General features: G+C 33.5%; 2 protein-coding genes across 41 annotated transcripts in view; both read left to right on the top strand.

Moving 5' to 3' along the window:
* The window catches only part of LOC141391899 (uncharacterized), an 87,655-nt gene that overhangs the window by 1,887 nt on the left and 62,086 nt on the right, over positions 1 to 23,682 (top strand). For 39 of the 40 annotated variants that reach the window (XM_073964614.1, XM_073964601.1, XM_073964603.1 and 36 more), the window contains exon 2: positions 2,653 to 3,026. The gene's annotated coding sequence lies outside the window, so the exon portion shown is untranslated. Of the gene's footprint in view, positions 1 to 1,464; positions 2,430 to 2,652; positions 3,027 to 23,682 lie in introns of those variants that run through there. The other variant, XM_073964599.1, reaches the window with a different exon arrangement.
* Positions 6,249 to 23,682, top strand: part of LOC141391903 (uncharacterized) — a 32,433-nt gene continuing 14,999 nt past the window's right edge. The window contains exon 1 of the mRNA XM_073964632.1: positions 6,249 to 9,503. Within this exon, the coding sequence (XP_073820733.1) occupies positions 6,500 to 9,487 (2,988 nt within the window). The 5' untranslated portion in view covers positions 6,249 to 6,499 and the 3' untranslated portion in view covers positions 9,488 to 9,503. The remainder of the gene's footprint in view (positions 9,504 to 23,682) is intronic.

Below are 23,682 nucleotides of genomic sequence, written 5' to 3'. Positions count from 1 at the left end.
AAAAAATAAATAAAAATTTATAAATATTTAAGAATTAAAAAATAAAATAAAATTAATAAAAAATATATGCAATATCAGAATTTTGCCGCATTTTGGAAGAAAGTAAAATAAAAAACACAAAATATTTAGTAAAAATATAAAAAAAATATTTTAGGAAAATTACAAAAAAATAAAAAAGAAAAATAAGTACAACAACTAAGAAACTATTTAATTAGAAAATATAAAAAACTCAAAATGGATACTTCAAACTTTAAAGACAACTTGTGACAATATAAAAAAATATTTAAAAAATATATAAAAAATAAAAAAATAATTTTGGAAAGTTAAAAAAAGGAAAATAAATACAACAACAAAGTAAATAATTAATTAAAAAATAACAAAACTCGGAACTTTAACGACCACCTGTGACAATAAAATATTAAAAATATTTTTAAGGAAAATTAAAAAAAAAAAAAATATATATACAACAACCAAGAAAATAATTAATTTGAAAATATAAAAACTCAAAACAGATACTTTGAAACGTTAAAGACACTGGTGACAATAAAATATTAAAAAAAATATTATTAAAGTATTATTTAAGGAAAATTAAAAAAAAAAATAAAAAAAAAACAACAACTAAGAACATATTTGATTAGAAATTATAAAAACTCAAAATGGTTACTAGAAACTTTAAAGACAACTTGTGACAAAATAATAAAATATTAAAAAAATATATATAAAAAATAAAAAAAATATTTTTTTGGAAAGCAAAAAAAATAAAGTAATAAGTAAATAATTAATAAAATAATAAAGTAAATAATTAATTAAAAAATAACAAAACTCAAAACTTCAAAGACCACCTGTGACAATAAAATATTAAAAAAAAATATTAATTAAGAAAAATTAAAAAAAAATTGAAAAAATAAATAAATACAACAACTAAGAAAATATTTAATTAGAAAATATAAAAACTCAAAATGGTTACTTGAAACTTTAAAGACAACTTGTGACAAAATAACAAAATATTAAAAAAAAATTATATAAAAAAATAAAAAAATGGAAAGTTAAAAAAGGAAAATAAATACAACAACAAAGTAAATAATTAATTAAACAATAACAAAACTCAAAATGTATACTTTAAAACTTTAAAGACCACTTGTGACAATAAAATATTAACAACAATTATTATATAAATATTATTTCAGGAAATTACACAAAAAAATAAAACAGCAAAAGAAAAATAAATACAACAATTAAGAAAATAATTAATTAGAAAATATAAAAAAATTAAAATAGATACTTTGAAACTTTAAAGACCGCTTGTGACACAATAATACAATATAAAGAAAATTATATAAAACATAAAAATTATTTAAAAATAATTATATAAAAAATAAAAAGAATACATATTTTTGAAAATTTAAAAAATTAAATAGAAAAATAACTACAACAGCTGAGAAAATTATTAATTAGAAAATATAGAAACTCAAAATGGATACTCTAAAATTTAAAAAAAAAAACACTTGTGACAAAACAATAAAAATATTTTAAAAAATTATATAAAATAATTTTTTTATTTAAAGTCATGACATTAAAAAAAAAAGTGGCTGCAAAATCTATAAAATCCAAATAAAATAATATATAGTGATTTTTCACACTATGATATTTCCTAATGAAAATACGGGACAATACATAAGACAATTGTTGGAAGAAAATATATACTACAAAAGAAAAACATATAATCAAAAAATCCAAAGTTTTTAAAATTTATTTATTGAAATAAGAATACATAATTTTTCACTTTAACAAACACTGGATTTTTTTAAGTTTAATCAAGTACAAAAGACAAATAAACAATATATACAAATATTAAATTAAATAATGAAACAAGCCTAACCTACATGAGACATACACACAGTGAAACAACGTTTTGAAATTTCTTAAAAATCGCAAAAAAATTAAATGTCATAAATTAAATTTTTCAAAGTGTATAAAACAAATGACGCCCTAAATATAACTCACAGAATCACTTCATAAAAGTTAAAAATTCCTTTCTTATAAAAAAGCACAAAACCAAACAATAACACTTGATAACAAAATTTTAGTTTGAAGATTTTATGCTCAGCCATCATACAACCAACCAACAACAACAACAAAAAACACAAAAAACTGCAAAATTTATACATAATATTTCCACATACAAACAGGCGAGCATACTTGTGGCCCATCATATCATGCTTCTGGTTTTGCCGTATGCAAAAAAAAAAAAAAACAAAATAAATAAGGCAATAAAAAAACAGAACAAAAAGTGCTGAAACAACAACAATAAAAAACTAAAAAAATATTATGGTGCTTTTATTTAAAAATTCTTTAAGAAACGCATTTCAACACAACCTAACAAGAACAACAACAACAGACGAAAAACTTCTTAACTTCCTTCTTCTTCGGTATTTGTTCTTCTTTTCTCTCTCAAAACCACAAAGTGCTAAAAATACAACAGCATAACCATGCTGCTCAACAACAAAGAAATGAAAATAAGAGTATTTTTGTGATGTGAAAGAGCATTACCCAAAAACATAAAAAGAACAAGAGCAACAAATTTCAAGTAGAGTGTGTGAATTTTCCTAAATTTTTAATTAATTTTCCTTTTTCTTCTTCTTTTTTTAACAGAGTAACAGAAAATAATAACAATATTTAAAAGAAAAATAAAAACAAAACAAAGAATGAAAATACATTTTGCAAAGTGACATAAGAAAATAACCAGCATTTAAAAGAGAAAGTGATATTTTTTCTATATAAACAAAAAAAACAAAAAACTATGGAAAGAATCCCATAAATATTTACTTTATACATTCGTAAATCCTGCACAACACACCTACATACATACAAACATCCCTTGCAGCCGCAAAATTTATTTTGGAATACGTGTTTTTATACAAAACATCATCAAAGCAAGGCAAAGAATTTGTTTTAATTCCCTTCCTCTATTGGATTATAATTTTTAATCATTACAACAACAGCAACAACAATAACAATACAAAAAGGTAAGTTTTTGCATTAAAAATTTAAAATAAATATACTGAGGATATTAGTGGAATACAGTCGGGATTACCAACTGATTCCAAGAAAAGACGCGATTTTACATAAAAAAAAATAATAATAATAATAATAATAATAATAGTAATAATAAATAAATAAAATAAAACAATTACATAAAATATGATTTCGGATAAAATCTAACTACCTGAAAGAACACATATTTGATGGCATATTCATCAGCATAAACCGATTTTTTGGGAATTGGTTCAGTAGAAAAGGTGTAGTCCAATCATAATCGGGACATGATAGAATTATCTTCGAATGTTTGTGGATCATGTGATCTTTGTACGATGTAGGAGAATATATTTTGATGGAATCTAAAAATTCTTATTATTTTCTATGAAAATTTACTTCATTTCTAAGTGATGACATACCGAAATCGCTTAGAGATAAAGTAAATTTTCATACAAAATAATAATAATTTTTAGATTACATCAAAAATGTTTCATTAGAAGTGTAAAGGTCAATGTTTAACGCAGTTCGCAATTAAGGATATAAAGACACAGCATACTAGTAATTAGAATACAAAAAACAACTATGCCCTTGAAAAATAAAGGTCTACTGTAGTAACAGTGATCGATTGTTTCTTTGTCCGTCGGTAAAATACGGAGAACTTTGAAATTTTACATACATACATATTTGTATTAGTTCCTGGGTATTTGATATTGAAATCAAGTAAAAAAGTGTCAGTCGGCTTTGCCGACAGATATATACCCTCAGCCAATGTGAAGCGAAATTTCACCACCAGACAGATCGAATGTATTTAAGGTCTCTTCAGAATTTTGTGGCCCTTTTTGGACATTTGAACCTGCCGACAAAAATGTGGATTATAAATTAACTGCACTAAGACACAAATTTTGAACTTTTGTGGGGGAGGTACCCTTAGGGAAGACCGATATGGGCCATTTTAGAAGTTAAACTAAATTTTGACAAAATATTAGGAGATCTAAAGTGTGGATCAAATTGGTTGCCCCATTCTAGTGATATCGTCCTAGCATGAAATTTTTTAAATATTGGGGAGAAGTACCGGAAGTTGTGGACCGGTATTGCCCCATGAAATTAAGTTTGGATATAATATGACGAAGACCAAATGTTGGACCAAGTCGGTTGAACAGTTCGAGAGTTATCGTGCTCTCCGGCAACCACATATGGTGACATAGGGGTTTTTTACACCTTTCGGGCTGTTTTCCCTAGAAATATAGACTTGCTCCTGAAAAAACTTTTACCGTCGTAATGCAAATAGCTTCAACAAAAATCAAAGTGGTGAGAGCAGGTCTTAAAGTGAACTTATCCGAAATTTTGTGTGAGAGGTACCAGAAGGAGTAGACAAATATAGTCCATATTCGAACCTGATCTATATCTGGTAGGTATATTAGGATGTGCAAAGTATAGATAACATCGGTCACCCTTCAAGAGTTATCGTGCGCAAAATTTCGAACATTTCTGAAGTTTTTGTGGAAGAGGTACCTGAAGGAGTGGACCGATATTACCCATCTTCGAATATAAACTATGTTTAATAAAATATTACGAAGGCCAAATTTTGGACCGAATCGACAGAACCGTTCGAGAGTTATCTTGCGCTCCAACCTCTACACCTGGTGTCATAGGGGCTTTTTGCACCTTTCCGGCCATTTTCTAAGGAAGTAGGGTTTTGCCCCTGCTGAAACTTGTACCACTGTATGGGGTGCCGTGAATACAAGATGCTACAACAAAAATCAAAACGATTCGAGAGCAGGTCCTAAACTGAACTTTTCCGAAATTTTGTGTGGGAGGTACCCGAAGGCGTGGACCGATTGAGTCCATATTGGAACCTCATCTAAGTCCGGTAGAAATTTCACGATGTGCAAATTATGGACCAAATCGGTTACTTCCTTTAAGAGTTATCTTGCGCACAAACTTTCAGTAGGTTGTCCTTGCGACTCCCTTTACGACGTTACAATTTCTTTCTTGCGCAAGTCCATACTTCCTAAGATATTGCAAAATGGCAGGTAGTTTCAAATTGGTGCAGACTTTGCACATCATATTATTTCTATTTCATCCACTAATGTATCAGGTTGGAATACGGACTATATAGATCCACTCCTTCGGGTACCTCCCACACAAAATTCAAAAAAGTGAAATTTAAGAGCTCCTCTCGCATCGTTCTGATTCTTTTTTCAGTAGGTTGTTCTAGCGGCCTCATATAAAATATAAAAGGATTTGCCCGAAAATTTCCCGTACGAGCACTTTTTCCACTTCCATTTCCCTTACATGTCTTTTCTAAATACAGAAACTTGCCTAATCTAAATCAGAACACACTTTGAAATAAATATAATTATCGTAGGTGATAAAAAAAGTTTTAGAATTTTTCATCGAATATTTGTATGCGTTTGTGGGATATGCATCATAAACAGCGGAACTAATTACAGCACTGCACGACCCAATCAACATAGTCTACAACAAGAACAAACTTTTTGAGAGGGAGGTATCAGCAGGAATGTCGTCATCTTAGGATCTTTTAAAGTTTTTGGACCATTATGCCATAAAGCAAAGGCCACTAAAACAAACAGGACCATATGGAGTACGATAGGTAAATATTTCAAACTATCCTCGACCAGCCCGTAAACTGCTCTTAAGCAAAATTTTTGAGCTTTTTTGGTAAGGTAACTGAAGGTCTTTTTTCAGAATAGAGCTTCTTGAAACTTGATACACGTTTAGAAGAAATGGCAGAAAAGATTCGGTCAATCGTATACTCAATTCGTAAGTAATCGTTCTTTTTAGGGAATTTATGTCAATATCTCAGGAAGTACGAACTTACCAGCGAAAAAAATTTGGACAGGGGCCACACTTGTGCGAAAAAACTTGAAATTTTGTTTTTACAGACGTAGTCCATATTCGAACCTGATCTATGCCTGGAAGAAATATTATGACGTGCAAAAATTGGATCAAATTGTTTTAGCGAAAAAAATTATCTTTTGTGACGAAGATGTCCGAAGAAGTGAGTCGATATGACCACTAGGGTGAAACTAAATCGGACCCAATTATCAAACATTTGCAAAATCTCACCCGATTTTCATACATTTTTGTGGGAATGGTTTTAATATGGAAAAAAGATCGCTCAGGTGGCACGGGTTAACGTTAAACGATCGCCATAAAATTTTACATACATATAAAGTTTTTTTTTGGGGTGACGTAGGGGATGGAAGATACCAAGGAACGGTCCTGACCGGTTTTAACATGGCAAAGCCCAGGATTTATCTTGGTCCCTCTTTCATCTCAAGTGGACACTGACCTCCCCGTGGTGTCACCTGGGTAACTGCCTTTAACACCCGTTAAAGGTAGTGAGCTAACATGTGCCGCGCGTTCACCCATAAGAACGTTAAAAACTTGGGTTTGGGCGTCGGGTTAGTAACCCTCCCCTAGAAAAAAACAGCCTACTATGAAAAAACGAAAGAAAAGAAAAACAAACCCCTCTAAAGTTGACGAACCCCGCAAACGTTTTAAGGACCATGATCTGCGAATCTGCACCTGGAATGTTCGCACTCTTTATAGAGAAGGTGCAGTCTTCGCATTGGCAGACGTACTTGGAAAGTACAAAGCCGATATTACTGCCATACAGGAAATACGATGGACTGGGAAAGATGTCACAACAACACCTAAAGGTGACGCACTGTATTATAGCTGCCATGACACAAAGCATGAGTTTGGTTGCGGTTTTGTAGTTGGTCGGAGGTTAAAACATCTGGTCTCCAGCTTCACCCCAGTGAATGAAAGACTTGCTACAATTCGATTTAAAGCAAAATTCTTCAACATCAGCTTTATCTGCGCTCATGCCCCAACCGAAGACAAGGACGAACAGACCAAAGATATATTCTACGAGAGCTTAGAAGAAACATATGACCGTTGTCCTGCCCATGACATTAAAATTGTTCTAGGCGATTTTAATGCCAAAATTGGAAAGGAGAATATCTTTGGACAAACAGTTGGGAAATTCAGTCTACATAGTGAAACATCAGACAATGGAATGAGGCTGATAGACTTCGCAGCGGCAAAAAACATGGTAGTTAGCAGTACCAGATTTAAGCATATCGATATTCATAAGGGCACTTGGCTGTCTCCAGACCAAAGAACAATAAATCAAATTGATCACATTGTGATAGATGGAAGACATTCATCGAGCGTGTTGGATGTACGATCGTTCCGAGGAGCAAACATAGATTCGGACCATTACCTCGTTGCAGCAAAGGTACGTACCCGTCTAAACGTTGCAAATAAAGCACGGACAGACACAACACGAAAGTTGGACATCGCCAAGCTGCAAACACAACAGATAGCCACAGCATATTCCACTCAACTGACCCAATTGCTTAATGATAGCGCTTCTCGTCCCGATAACATATCAGCACAATGGCAAAATATTGCCCACTCCATGCAAACAGCCGCAAAATCAGTACTTGGATACCAGAGACCTCCACCAAAGAATCCGTGGTATGACCAGGAGTGCCGTGCTGCTACCGAAGAAAAAAATGCGGCATATAGGGCTACTTTACAATCAGTAGCAACGCGTAGCGCACGAGAGAGGTATCGGGAGAAAAGGAGAGAGGAGAAACGTCTTTTCCGCAGGAAAAAGAGAGAAATGGAAAAGAGGGAGTGTGAACAAATGGAGATGTACAGGAGGCAGAACGAAGTCCGAAAATTCTACCAAAGAGTGAAGCATCAAACTGATGGCTTTGGTACAGGAATATCGTCCTGTAGAGATCAACAAGGTAATTTGGTAACTGATACAGATAGTGTGCTCAGGATATGGAAAGAACATTTTTCCAAACTGTTGGTATCCGATAGCAGTGAAGACGGCGAAGATACAACAGATCCAATCCCAGATGATGGTATTGAATGTATACCGCCCAGCCAAGATGAGGTAAGGACAGCAATAAACCGGCTGAAGAATAATAAGGCGGCAGGAGCAGATGGCCTACCAGCCGAGCTGTTCAAAACCGGAGGCGACACGCTGATAAGGTGTATGCATCAGCTAGTTAGCACCATCTGGCAGGAAGAACGCGTACCCGACGATTGGAACGTGAGCATCCTATGTCCAGTCCACAAGAAGGGTGATAAGACTGTGTGCTCCAATTATAGGGGCATAAGTCTGCTCCCTATTGCATATAAGATAGTATCTGGCATATTGTGTGAGAGACTAAAGCCTATGGTCAATGAAATTATTGGACCCTATCAGTGCGGCTTTAGACCTGGCAAATCCACCATTGACCAGATATTTACCTTGAGACAAATCCTGGAAAAGACCCAAGAAATGCAGATCGACACCTTCCATCTTTTCGTCGATTATAAAGCAGCATTCGACAGCCCTATACGTTCAAAGGTGTTCCAAGCCATGTCTGATTTTGGTATTCCTGCAAAGCTCATTCGACTTTGTAGAATGACATTAACTGAGACGAGATCCTCAGTTAAAATTGGAAAGAACCTCTCCGAAGAGTTTACTACCAAAAGAGGTTTCAGACAAGGAGACGGCCTGACGTGTGATCTATTCAACATCCTGCTGGAAAAGGTCATACGAGAGGCGAAGGTCAAAAGAAATGGAACGATATACACGAACAGCCACATGTTACTGGCTTATGCCGACGACATTGACATCATGGGTCGATCGGTAAAGGAAGTAACTGACACCTTTGCAAAAGTCGAAAGAGAATCTGCTAAAGTTGGTCTGGCAGTAAACGGCGTAAAAACCAAGTTGATGGTATCGACGCGTAATATGTCCATAAACACCGCACCATCAGTGAATGTTGGTACCTATAATTTTGAGGTAGTAAAGGACTTCGTCTACCTCGGCACCGCCATAAACACAACAAATAACATCAGTTGTGAAATACGAAGAAGAATAGTGTTGGCTAACAGATGCTACTTTGGGCTGAGTAAGCAGTTTAGGAATAAAGCCACCTCTCGTCAAACAAAAATAACACTGTACAAAACACTGATACTACCCGTGCTAATGTATGGTTCCGAAGCATGGGTACTTGCTCAAGCAGATAAGGCAGTGCTTTGTGTGTTTGAGAGAAAAATTCTTCGAAAGATCTACGGGCCAATCTGTGTTGACGGCGAATATCGGCGTCGTATGAACATCGAGCTGTATCAACTATACAATGACATCAATATAGTTGAACGAATCGAGATACAACGATTGCGATGGCTAGGCCATGTTATAAGAATGAGTGATGATGAACCCGCTAAAAAGGCGTATAAATACGGGCCGCATGGAGGTTCTCGCAGATCTGGAAGGCCAAAGCTTCGTTGGAGCGAACAAGTGAAACGAGATATCACAAAGCTACATATCCCAGATTGGGAAAATACAGCAGCAAACAGAGAGGATTGGAGATTTTTTCTTAGTTCGGCTTATGGAACAAATGTTCTGTAAAAGGCCAGCTAAGTAAGTAAGTAAGTAAGTATAAAGTTTTTGGAACACAAGGAAACAAATTAGGGCGTAGGCCTTTCAATTTTTTTTTTATGTCACCGTATGGCCAATCTTCGAACTCAAACTAAATCGACTGATCCCTTTGGAGGTTATCGTTCACACCAGCCAGATAGACAAACAGATGGACTAACTTGACTCCAAAGTGTCTGAATTGGATTTCTTCCAAACATACTTGGTGTCTAAAATCATTTTTTATCGCATCAAAGTGCCTGTATCCTCGAATAAATAGATATCGTTGTAAACAGGGCCACAAAGACTACATGTGGTAAAAAATTTCAAAAATGTCCTTGAACATCCCTTGAAATGGAATTAATCTAATATTTTGGGAACCAGAGGGGCCGATATATTCCATATTAAATTAGGTTTGCTTGACCATCTACTAATTTTAAAAGTATCCTTCGAACAGTCCTTCAACTCTACTAAGGGAAAATTTTAGTTCTGTTGCGGGAAAGAAACGCAAAAAGGGCACAGAAATAGAGTAATCCTTTCAATTACCCCGTTCGAGAGTAATCCGACTTTTTTCTCGTTTTCGGCCAGCCGCACATTGCCAAATTATTTTCCGACTTTTTTGTAGAATTCAACTAATTATGGCGATGTCACACCATAATAGAATAAACGGGTTGTTTTGCGTATAGTTTGTCATTTCTATTTTCAAATTCGCATATCGTATAATATTCGAAGGCAGGACACATGATAGACCCTCTACTTATAAATATTGTGATACTCAAGTGGTAGGAGACGTTTTCTCCCATTTAACTGAGGATTGCGCATCAGTTAATATCGACATGCGAACCCACTTTTCTTGCATTCCTCGGAAATTTCTTCGAAATGTCTAAAGTTGCCTTGTAGTTTACAACAACATGGTTAATATTGATCTGTATCTCATGAGTTATCATCAGGATATTACTAAAAGTGAAGATCTGGGCAATGATGGATTTACCAAGCCAAAAGAATGTTTTTTCTATACGAACCACCTCTAAAGGACAAGGTGTACTTCACTCATATCAATTCAGCGGCAAGGCAGGCATGGTAACTATTTAACCAGTGTGAATCCGAAGCCTAAAGCTGTATTGATATGTCCCACTTATTTCATTGACCATAAATATATATGCACATCTCGACCCTAGCCCAATAGACAAATTTTTAACTTTTGAGAGTAAAATATTCAAAAACTTTCTAAAATATGACTAGTTAGTTTGTGGGGTTTCTGAGCGCCCATGCTTGAAAAAAAACATGAGTGTAACATGAAAGATTGTTTCGGAAGTTTAATTCCGGCTGACTGGATCGACTTTGAATGAAAGTTAAAATAGCTCAGAAAAAAATCACATTAAGTGAAAAATGATAATGTTGTCTATATTCATTACTAATGGCCGGTTTAACTACGACGATTCGAATTCAAATTCACTCGAAGTACTACCAAACATTTGTTTCTTGAAATATCTTTGAATAATTTTTATTTTCAATCAAACAAAAATGTTCTTCAACAATAACAGGAATTTTGTTGTAATTCGAACGAATTTTAATTTTAATAATCTTAGATAAACAGGCCATACGATTTTATCTTTATCGTTGTCTAGCATTAAGATTACGTCGAACATTTCCTTAACTTTTTGTACTCATAAATCTTCAAAAAAATTCAGATTTGTTCATACATTTCTTCGTCTAAAATAAAATGCTCTTTTTTGGAAAATACGAGGAAAATTATTTACAAATATTTAGAAAGAATCATTGTTTTCATGAAACACTTATGTGGAGAAGGCCATAAGACGTATACGTGGTATCATTGCTCATACGCCTGTGGTTACACCTGTAAAGTTTAAATATTCCTTTGTCATTTAATTTTGTTAGAAATGCAAATAAAACGACAGCATTCCACTTAGATTTAATGATTCAAATAAAATAACATTTAAAATTATGATATAAAGAATTTCTAATACCTAAAAACATACAAAAAATTTATGGATTATTTAAAAATTGTAAAAATTATTAAACATACAAATTTGTATACATATATAAAATTATATTTCTGCGGCAAATATCTAAATTTAGATATTACAATATATACCCGGTAGTCTACTCAAGAAATTTGAGTCATTGACATTATTGTCCTCATTGATATCAAGACAAATGTACAAACACGTGTGTAGCTATGACCATAAGGAGGATATCAACGAACATTGACAGGCCAGGATGTCATTTACCTTAAAACATAAAATCACAAAATATTGCAACAAGGTGTAATTATTCTTTAAAAAAGTGACAACTGCTCTCAATAAAACACAAAACAGACTGATGTATTACTTAGAGACGAAGGATTGATGCCCCTTTTGAAGGCATTGGCTACACAAACTTCCTAGCATTGACGTTAGCCGACAAGTCATTGGCTTTTCACAATTTCATTTTTTCTTACGGATAGAAAATTCTTAATTAAGATCCCATAATTATGGATGACAATAAATCACAAAAGAAGAAAAATTAAGTATTTTTTTCCAGATGATGTTGTTGTTGCTGTTTTTGTCCCAGCTAAATATGCTACAAATGATGAACAAAAAAATACTACAGAAAAATTTAATTATGGTTGCTCATCAATCAAATAGAATTATTTGCATTGAATGCCAGAAATAACAACAAAAGACGTTTTTGTTTTTTTTTCATATCTCCACAAGTCTAGCTAGCCAAGCGACCAGATGGTTGGTAGGGTGGATAAACATGAGAAATGCTGCAAAAGAGAAAGTCATAAAGTTAAGGATTGTCATAATTTCCATGAAGTAAAGAAGATTTGTATTGTTTATTTATTTTATTTAAAAATATTTTTATTGCAAAAAAAAAATTAAAAAGACAAAAATGGCATTGGAAAACAAGAAAAGAAAATAAACAATAAAATGCAGACGACAATGTGAAATTATGACATTTTTGTGGTTGAGATGAAGGTAAAGGTGCAGTTTGTGGAACGATTTAGACATCTGTTGACTGGATATGTTTGGGTTTGAAGAACAATAACTTAAAAAAATTTTATAGAACCAGACATACACATTTGGATATCTCTATCAGAGGAACGTAACTCTACCCCCGGAATAAAATTAATTTAAATTACATCCAAATCTTGTCTTATGTTCAGTTTTAGTATCTATCCGCTTTCTTTGCTTAAAAGAGACCCTTCCAAAAACCTTGACAAAATTTTCTTGTAAGTTAATTGACAGTATATTGATTTTTCCTTCTTCAACAAAGGCACAAAACTACTTTTTTCAATTGACAGCTGACCCCAAAAAAACCTTAAGTAACCACCAAAGACCAATAAAAGTCATAAACATTTCTACAAAGCGAACTGCATCATCCCTCCCCGCCAGAAATAAAATTGGAATGCTCCAGATACACTTTGTGTGAAGAGGGTTTTTTGACAATTTTCCAAAAATCATTTGCTCTTCCACTTGAGGGGCTTCTCTTCTCTTGAATTTCCAATGAAGAAATACAAATATCAATGAAGCCATAGATGGTCAAACACCAGCATCCCAATGAGAGGAAAACAAAAGGAAAATTACCAAAAAATACCAAAACAGCAACAACAAAGCAATAGAATGGCATTAGACACCAATAAGAACCGAACCCAAATGGTGGTACTACTGCTGCGGCTGTAGTCGTTGATGATGGTGATGCTGTGCAACATTTGGTTGGCATTGTTGTTTTTTTGGCTACAGTAGTTCTGGCTGTTCTTGTCGTTGTTTTTTTTTTTTTTTTTGTGTTTTAATGATGGCCACTAGAAAAGTGCTGTTGTTGTTCATCTTCGTCTTGTTTTTGTTGTTCTTTCTTATGGATTTCAAGCACACATTGCCGAATTTTGTTATTTTGTTGGCTTAGTGCCAATTGGAATGTTTGAACAGCAGCAGCAGCAGCCACCAGCAAAGCACCCAACGAGAAACAAAAAAACATCAACAAAGTCTTGTTGTTGTTGCCGTTTGGTTATTCTTTGGTGTTGCTTTTTTTGGCGCTCACCACCAAAAGAGGCCAAATAATTTGCAGGCACAGCAACTTAAAAACACCAACCATGCCCAATAAGCAAAAGAAAACAACCTATTTGGTTATTTATAACATTTTTTTGGTGGGAAACACTTGCAAGGCTTGTCGAAATGGACCCAGATTGATTGGATTTACAATAGACAAAAGGTGGTTGAGGGCAACAGGGGTTGTCCAAAGGTCTTCGTGTAGGGTATTGTTCTCTATATAGAAAACTATAGAACTTCAAATAAATTGAAGAATATAGGTCGTCATATAGAATCTAATATGACCTCCAGACCTCTTTAAAAAATCCACGATTAATGTGGACTTTGAGGGAACCAAAAACTCTTTAAAAGCTCCACGTTTAATGTGGACTTTGAGGGGTCCAAAAAATCTTTAAAAAATCCATGATTAATGTAGACTTTGAGGTGACCAAAAAACTTTAAAAAAATCCACTTGTAATGTGGACTTTGAGGGGTGCAAAAATCTTCAAAAAGTCCACGTTTAATGTGGACTTTGAGGGGTGCAATAAATCTTTAAAAAAAATCCACGTTTAATGTGGACTTTGAGGGGTGCAAAAAATCTTTAAAAATCCACGTTTAATGTGGACTTTGAGGGGTGCATAAAATCTTTAAAAATCCACGTTTAATGTGGACTTTAAGGGGTGCAAAAAATCTTTAAAAAATCCACGTTTAATGTGGACTTTAAGGGGTGCAAAAAATCTTTAAAAAATCCACGTTTAATGTGGACTTTAAGGGGTGCAAAAAATCTTTAAAAAAATCCACGTTTAATGTGGACTTTAAGGGGTGCAAAAAATCTTTAAAAAATCCACGTTTAATGTGGACTTTAAGGGGTGCAAAAGTCTTTAAAAAATCCACGTTTAATGTGGACTTTAGGGGGGTCCAAAAAATCTTAAAAAAATTTAAAAAAATCCAAGTTTAATGTGGACTTTGAGGGGTCCAAACAATCTTCCAAATTCAAGTTTATTGTGGTCATTCATGGCCAATACAAATCTTTAAAACAAATCTATGTTCGCTGTGGACTATGTTTGCTCCTGAAAATCTTTAAAAATCCATGATTATTTTGTCCATCTTTAATTAGACTTCCCACATGTCGTATACGTTTTGACGTAACTTATACGTTAGATGTAACGTTTGTGTTATTTTAGTTAAGGTGTTTGGAAAGTTAAGAGTTTGGTGTTTATTTTAAAATTTTTGTGGGTTTCCAATAAGAAAACAATTTATATTTTTTTTAAATTACTTTACCACACACATTTGTTTTCTTTAATCGGACAACAGCATCAGCACACAAATGTACCATGTTCCACCTTTGATGTGGTCTAAATTTAGTATATATTTGGTGGTTTTGTTAATGTTTTGCCCTGCCTCCCTCTACTTTTGTTTTTCTTATATTTTTTCATTGTGGTCGAGCACATTGTTTTTTCTTCAGACCAAATGACTGACGGATCCAAGAAATTCATGCTCATAAATTAATGTAAATTTATGAAATGTTTTGATGAGCTCATTTCTTGGTCGATGGTCTAGGGAAATGTTTTTTGTTATGAAAACCTTGAAAGAAAATTTAACATAAGCACCATGAATGGCATTCAAATTTTAACGAAACTTTTAAATAAATTAGACTGTTAGAGCAGAACAGTCTTCTAAACAAAATTCTTGGAACTAACTGTTACTGTTCCAAAGACTCACTTCCTTTTTCAGTGGCAAACAAACTTGTGGTGATTAATTCACCAGGGATTTATAAAGCCATGGATATTTTTAAATCTGTGGTTCACTGCGTTGCAAATAAAAAAAACATTCTTCTTTTCTTTATCGTAAAATTTATAAAAAAAAACAGCAACAACAAAAGCAATGATTCCAATGTTAAATGCCATTTATACTTTTTAATGAGTGAGTGGGGGTAGCGGTTAGAAGAGATGGCATTCTTTTAGTATTTCTTTTAGCTACCACCATCATCGTCGTCAGCATCACCAACATCATTAGCTCCAACACATACACACACGACCAGCAGCAAGCGCACCACAGACCAAACCAAAATCCACACAGCCCACAAAAGAATGGGCATCGCGTATGACGAAGAGGCGAAACCTCAAATACAAAATACCACAGAATCTTTAATAACAGAGTTTCATTGTAGAACAACATGTGTGCGAGTGTGTGCGAGTGAGCATGGGACCAACCTGATAATAATGCTGGCGGCTAAGTACGACAAAATATTGTCACAGTAATAATGATGTTATTATTATTTGATCACCACCACCAAAATTTCCACACAAGTCAAGAGGTTGTAATTATGGATTCGTGATAAGAAGTTATTTTCAAGTCTCTCCCAAGACGCATTGATGGAGTTTCACAAAGTGTATGATTTCATTGAGTTCGCCCATATCATCAAGCCAATTGGTTTCCTCCGTATTGACACAATTCCAATAGCATTCTATTTCAATTATGTAAAAAACGTAAGAACAAACGTAACTTTAGCTTTGACGAAACACTTTTTTTCTTTTGAAAGCTATGGCAATGCTCATGTATTGCTAATAATTGCGTATTAGGCTATGGTAATACTCTTGTTGCCGTTGCTACTGCTGCAGATGATGACGACGGTTGTTATTGTGGTTCAATTATCATCAAGATGTTGTTATGGCAATGATACATACAATATTATTGGCAATATTTGTAGATTAGGGTGGGTCGTCGATTCACGGGATTTTTACGATTTTTTAGAAGGGGCCACAGTTCACAATAGAAGTGGATTTTTCAAAGATTTTTACAAAGGTCCACAGTTCACACTAAAAGTGGATAGTTTAAACATTTTTTATGAGGACCTATTATCCAAAATAAGCGTGGTTTTGTAAAAAAAACGGGGATTTTTTAAAGATTTTTATATGGACCCATTGTTCAAAATAAATGTGGATTTGTTAAAGATTTTCATAAAGGCCCAAAGTCCACAATAAACGTGGAATTTTTAAAGATTTTTACAAGGGCTCATAGTCCACAATAAACGTGGATTCTTTTAATATTTTTATAAAGGTCCACAGTCCACAATAAAGTTGGATTTTTTTACAGATTTTTATAAGGGTCCATAGTCCGAAAAAAACGTGATTTTTTTAAAGATTTTTATAAAGGCCCACAGTCCACAATAAAAGTGGATTTTTTAATATTTTTTATAAAGGCCCACAGTCCGCAATATACGTGGATTTTTTAAAGATTTTTAGAAGCGCCCACAGTCCACAATAAACCTGAATTTTTTAAAGATTTTTAGATGCGCCCACAGTCCACAATAAACGTGGATTTTTTAAAGATTTTTATATGCGCCCACAGTCCACAATAAAAGTGCATTTTTTAAAGATTTTTAGATGCGCCCACAGTCCACAATAAACGTGGATTTTTTAAAGATTTTTAGATGCGCCCACAGTCCACAATAAACGTGGATTTTTTAAAGATTTTTAGATGCGCCCACAGTCCACAATAAACGTGGGATTTTTTAAAGATTTTTAGATGCGCCCACAGTCCACAATAAACGTGGGTTTTTTAAAGATTTTTAGATGCGCCCACAGTCCACAATATACGTGGATTTTTTAAAGATTTTTAGAAGCGCCCACAGCCCACAATAAACGTGGATTTTTTAAAGATTTTCACAAGGGCCCACAGTCCACAATAAACGTGGATTTTTTAAAGATTTTCACAAGGGCCCACAGTCCACAATAAACGTGGATTTTTTAAAGATTTTCACAAGGGCCCACAGTCCACAATAAACGTGGATTTTTTAAAGATTTTCACAAGGGCCCACAGTCCACAATAAACGTGGATTTTTTAAAGATTTTTAAAAGGGCCCACAGTTCACAATAAACGTGTATTTTTTAAAGATTTTTAAAAGGGCCCACAGTCCACAATAAACTTGGATTTTTTAAAGATTTTTAAAAGGGCCCACAGTCCACAACAAACGTAGATTTTTTAAAGATTTTTACAAGGGCCCACAGTCCACAATAAACGTGGATTTTTTAAAGATTTTTACAAGGGCCCACAGTCCACAATAAACGTGGATTTTTTAAAGATATTTACAAGGGCCCACAGTCCAAAATAAACGTGGATTTTTTAAAGATATTTACAAGGGCCCACAGTCCAAAATAAACGTGGATTTTTTTAAAGATTTTTATAAGCGCCTACAGTCCACAATAAACGTGGATTTTTTAAAGATTTTTAGAAGCGCCCACAGTTCACAACAAACGTGGATTTTTTAAAGATTTTCAGAAGCGCCCACAGTTCACAATAAACGTGGATTTTTTAAAGATTTTTAAAAGGGCCCACTGTCTACCATAAACGTGAATTTTTTAAAGATTTTTACAAGGGCCCACAGTCCACAATAAACGTGGATTTTTTAAAGATTTTTACAAGGGCCCACAGTCCACAATAAACGTGGATTTTTTAAAGATTTTTACAAGGGCCCACAGTCCAAAATAAACGTGGATTTTTTAAAGATTTTTATAAGCGCCTACAGTCCACAATAAACGTGGATTTTTTAAAGATTTTTAGAAGCGCCCACAGTTCACAACATACGTGGATTTTTTAAAGATTTTCAGAAGCGCCCACAGTTCACAATAAACGTGGATTTTTTAAAGATTTTTAAAAGAGCCCACTGTCTACCATAAACGTGGATTTTTAAAAGATTTTTAAAAGGGCCCACAGTCTACCATAAACGTGGATTTTTAAAGATTTTTAGAAGGACCCACAGTCTACCATAAACTTGGATTTTTTAAAGATTTTTAGAATGGCCCACAGTCTACCATAAACGTGGATTTTTTAAAGATTTTTAGAAGGGCCCACAGTCAACCATAAACGTGGATTTTTTAAAGATTTTTAGAAGGGCCCACAGTCCACAATAAACGTGGATTTTTAAAAGATTTTTAGAAGCACCCACAGTCCACAATAAATGTGGATTTTTTAAAGATTTTTAAAAGGGCCCACAGTCCACAATAAACGTGGATTTTTTAAAGATTTTTAAAAGGGCCCACAGTCCACAATAAACTTGGATCTTTTAAAGATTTTTATAAGTATTTCAACGAGGAATTTTTTAAGATTTTTTTTTAAAGAGGTTTATACGAATTATAGAGTGGATTTTTTAAAGATTTTTATAAGAATTTTAACGTGAATTTTTTAAAGAGTTTTATAAGAATTTTAAGGTGGGTTTTTTAAAGATTTTTATAAGAATTTTAACGTGGATTTTTTAAAGATTTTTATAAGAATTTTAACGTGGATTTTTTAAAGATTTCTATAAGAATTTTAAACTGGATTTCTTAAAAGATTTTTATAAGAATTTTAACGTGGATTTTTTAAAGATTTCTATAAGAATTTTAACATGGATTTTTTTAAAGATTTTTTTATACAAATTTTAACATGGATTTTTTTTTAAATATTTTTATACGAATTTTAACGTGGATTTTTTTAATATTTTTACAATAATTTTAAAGTGGATTTTATAAGATTTTTATAAAAATTTTAACGTGGATTTTTTAAAAGATTTTTATAAGAATTTTAACGCGGATTTTTTAAAGATTTTTATAAGAATTTTAACGAGGATTTTTTAAAGAATTTTAACGCGGATTTTTTAAAGATTTTTATAAGAATTTTAACGAGGATTTTTTAAAGATTTTTATAAGAATTTTAACGTGGATTTTTTAAAGATTTTTATGAAAGGCCACGATAAGCGTGGATTTTTTAAAAGACGCTTTTAAGAGTTTTAAAGTGGATTTTTAAAATTTTTTTTAAGAATTTTAAAGTGGATTTTTAAGAACTTTAAAGTGTATTTTTAAAGATTTTTTAAGAATTTCAAAGTGGATTTTTAAAGATTTTTTAAGAATTTTAAAGTGGATTTTTTTTTTAATTTTTAGGAAATCACAATAGCGAATCATTGAACTTTTCTAAAACATATCCCTTACATCCCAATATCAATGGTCATTAAATACACCCAGTTTACTTGACTGGGTCGTATCTGTATCTGTGTCGGCTACATTGAATGTTTGTTTATCTGTTTGTATGTTGCTTTGTCTGTATGTTTGCTTGTACAATGCTCATTTCTCTACATTGAACAAATATGCCCCGTGCCATTCATACAATTTGCCTGCCAGCCTGCCTGCCTGATCTTCTGAATGCGTTTCTCATAAAACAATTAGTTTTTTTCCTTCAGATGATTGTGAACGTCGTCATCGATGATGTCGCAGCGCTGCTGCTGTTCAATGTTCTTCTCTCGCCACCAATGTACCTGATGTGCGTAAACATGTGAAGGGGGGGTTTTTGCTGCCTTCGTTGAGCTCATATTGAGTTTACTTGTCGGTGTGTGTGCGCGCTTGTGCTTTTTGAGGCCAAGGTAGCCAGTGTTGAGTGACATTCGTGTTGCCGTTGTTGCTGCTGTTGCTGCCGCTGTGTTATCTATTTTTGTGGCGAAGGAGAAAAGAAACAACTAAAAGTCGGCCTTTTTTCTTTATTTGTTTATTTCATTAGGGGCGGGTGGTGCTGGTGGTAGGTAGAAAGGTAATGTTTGCCATGTCAGTGTGTCATACGCCACATACTACGCATAATTGCAAATATTCATACATTTTACTTAAGACCCGTGTGTCTCTGTGTGTTATGATCCCAAAGTTCAAAGGAAAAGGGCGTGCCTCCTCTAAACACTAAATTGTATTTTTTTTTTTTTTTTGTTTAGTTATCAGTCGCTTTAAAATCTTTATTTGGTTTTTGTATTTTTGCTTTGAAGAATGATGACTCTTCCATGTCCAAGACAAACATTTGTCATTGCTGTTATCTTCATTATGGCATTTATTTTTGTGCTATACGAGGTTAAGTTGTAGAAATCTGCATGGCATTTATGAAATTATACCAAAGTAGCGGTTCGACTTTGACTAGAATCGACTGTGTGATCAAAAGTCCCGCATGCATATTTTTATGGTTCTATATAATCTATTTATATTATTGAAGATTGATTATTGGGTGCCACCGTGGTGCAATGGTATGCAAATCCGCCTTGCACGTAGAAGGTTGTGGGTTCAATTTCCCGGCTAGGCATCATCAAATTTTCAACGGTGGCAAAATACCCCTCAGTAATGTTGGCGACATTTCCTGAGTATTTCAGCCATGTAAAACTTCTCTACAAGTGGTGTCTTAGGACACGCCGTTGGGACTCGGCGATAAACTGTAGGTCAAATATCATTAAGCTAATATGAATCGGGGTGCACTCATTGATATGAGAGAAGTCTCCCTAGTCCTGCCTGAGATGCTTGTGGAATAATTATTATTATTGAAGATATAAAGTAATATTAGGCAGCAAGGATATAAAGCCAACTTTTCGTTTTTTAGAACATCCTAATTTTTCAATTGTAATCATTGATGCATTTTGGCAATATTCCATTGAGGACCATATGGCGTATACATTGTGTCGTAAAGTATTCGATATAAACATTTGAAAAATCCACGTTTGTTGTTGACTCTGGGTCTTCGTAAAAATATTTTAAAATCCAAAATTATTGTCGTCTGTGGGTAAGAGTTCTCCTAAAAATATTTAAAAGTCCACGTTTAGGGTCCTCCTAAAAATATTTAAAAGTCCACATTTAGGGTCCTCCTAAAAATATTAAAAAGTCCACGTTTAGGGTGCTCCTAAAAATATTAAAACATCCACGTTTAGGGTTCTCCTACGAATATTAAGAAGTCCACGTTTAGCATCCTCCTGAAAATATTAAAAAATCCACGTTTAGCCTCCTAAAAATCTTGAAAAATCCATTCTCATGAAAATATTAAAAAAAAGCCACGTTTAGCATTCTCTGAAAATATTAAAAAATCCACGTTTACGGTCCTCCTAAAAATAATAAAAAATCCACGTTTACGGTCCGCCTAAAAATATTGAATAATCCACTTTAGGGTCTTCCAAAAAATATTTTAAAAATATACGTTTAGGGTCCACCTAAAAATATTAAAAAATCCACGTTATGGCTTCCTAAAATATATAAAAAAACAGGTTAGAGTCTTCCTAGAAATATTTTTAAAAATCCACGTTAAGGGTAACCTAAAAAATATTAAAAAGTCCACGTTTAGTGTCCTCCTACGAATATTAAAAATATCCACGTTTAGCATTATCTGAAAATATTAAAAAATCCACGTTTACGGTCCTCCTAAATATAATAAAAAATCCACTTTTAGGGTCCACCTAAAAATATTAAATAATGCACATTAGGGTCTTCCAAAAAATATTTAAAAAATATATGTACGTTTAGGGTCCACCTAAAAATATTAAAAAATCCACGTTTACGGTCCTCCTAAAAATATCTAAAAAAACATACGTTTAGGGTCTTCCTAAAAATATTAAAAAAAATCCAGGATAGGGTCCTCCTAAAATTATTTTAAAAAATCCACGTTTAGGGTCCACTTAAAAATATCAAAAAATCCAAGTTAGGGTCTTCCTAAAAATATGAAAAAACAGGTTAGAGTCTTTCTAGAAATATTTTAAAAAATCCACGTTTACCGTAATATTAAAAAATTAACGTTTATTGACGACAGTGCGTCCTCTTAAAAATATTAAAAAATGCACGTTTAAATAATATTAAAAAAAACCAGAAAGGAAAGGATCAAAGTCGGGCGGGCCGACTATATAATACCCAACACCACTGTGAATATGTAAAATATAAATCGGAGCTATATCCAGATCTTAACCGATTTTGATATAATTTGGCACATTTATTTCCAGACCGAATTCAGTCACACATTCCAAATATCATTGAAATCGGACTTATATATCGTGTTTGGAGCTGAAAATACACGAAATCGGCCGAAAATATATATGGGTGCTATATCCAAATCTGAACCGATTTCGATATAATTTGGCATATTTATTTCTAGACTGAATTCGGTCACACATTCCAAATTTCATCGAAATCGGAAATATATAGCGTGTTTGGTACAGAAAATACGTGAAATCGGCCGAAAATATATATGGGAGCTATATCCAAATCGGAACCGATTTCGATGTAATTTGGCACACTTATTTCTAGACCGAATTCAGTCAAACATTCCAAATTTCATCAAAATCGGACGTATATAGCGTGTTTGGTGCAGCAAATACGTGAAATCGGGCGAACATATATATGGGAGCTATATCCAAATCTGAACCGATTTCGATATAATTTGGCTCAATTAAAGTGGCGAAATTTCGTGGCCACTGGGAACCACATATGTAAAATTTCAGCTAGTTCAAGCAAAAAATGTGGCTAAGATCCCTAAAATACCTTAAATCGGGAGGTATCGTTATATGGGGACTATACCGAACCGTGGACCTATCTTGACAATTTTTAGTGGAACAATTTCGCGGCCATTGAGAACCTCAAATGTAAAATTTCAGCTAGTTTGGGCAAAAAATTTGGCTAAGATCCATAAAATACCTTAAATCGGGAGGTATCGTTATATGGGGACTATACCGAACCGTGGATCTATCTTGACAATTTTTAGTGGAGCAATTTCGCGGCCATTGGGAACCTCAAATGTAAAATTTCAGATGGTTTGGGCAACAAATGCGGCTAAGATCCTTAAAATACCTTAAATAGGGAGGTACCGTTGTATGGGGGCTATACCAAAACTTGGACCGATATAGCCCATCTTCGAACTTGATCTTCCGACGGCTAAAAAAATGGTATTCCCCAATTTTCAGCGAAATCGGTCAACAAATGCGACCTGTATGTTGCGAACGGACGGACGGACATGCATAAATCGACTCAGAAAGTGATTCTGTATATCCCTAGAAGGAACTATGAGTCTATCTCGCTTGCTTTTGTATGTTACATACAAATGCACTAACACATAATACCACTTACCACATAGTGGTGTAGGGTATAAAAACAGAAAAACAAAAATATCACGCTTATTGTCGACTGTGGGTCCTCTTAAAAATATTTAAAAAAATCCATGCCTATTGTCGACTTTTGGTCCTCTTAAAAATGTTAAAAAAATCTACGTTTATGTGTATTGGATAATTATTGTCGACTGTAGATCATTTAAAATCCTCTATAAATATTGAAAAAATCTTCTCTTGAGGATCTTAAGGAGTATACATTGGGTCGTGAAGTATACGTCACGAATAACGAAATATTAGCA

This window comes from Musca autumnalis, unplaced genomic scaffold (genome assembly GCF_047663935.1).
Source record: "Musca autumnalis isolate F117 unplaced genomic scaffold, ASM4766393v1 scaffold_2, whole genome shotgun sequence".
Taxonomy (NCBI): domain Eukaryota; kingdom Metazoa; phylum Arthropoda; class Insecta; order Diptera; family Muscidae; genus Musca; species Musca autumnalis.
Note: the sequence above shows the minus strand (reverse complement) of the source record. Positions and strands in the feature narration are given on the sequence as shown.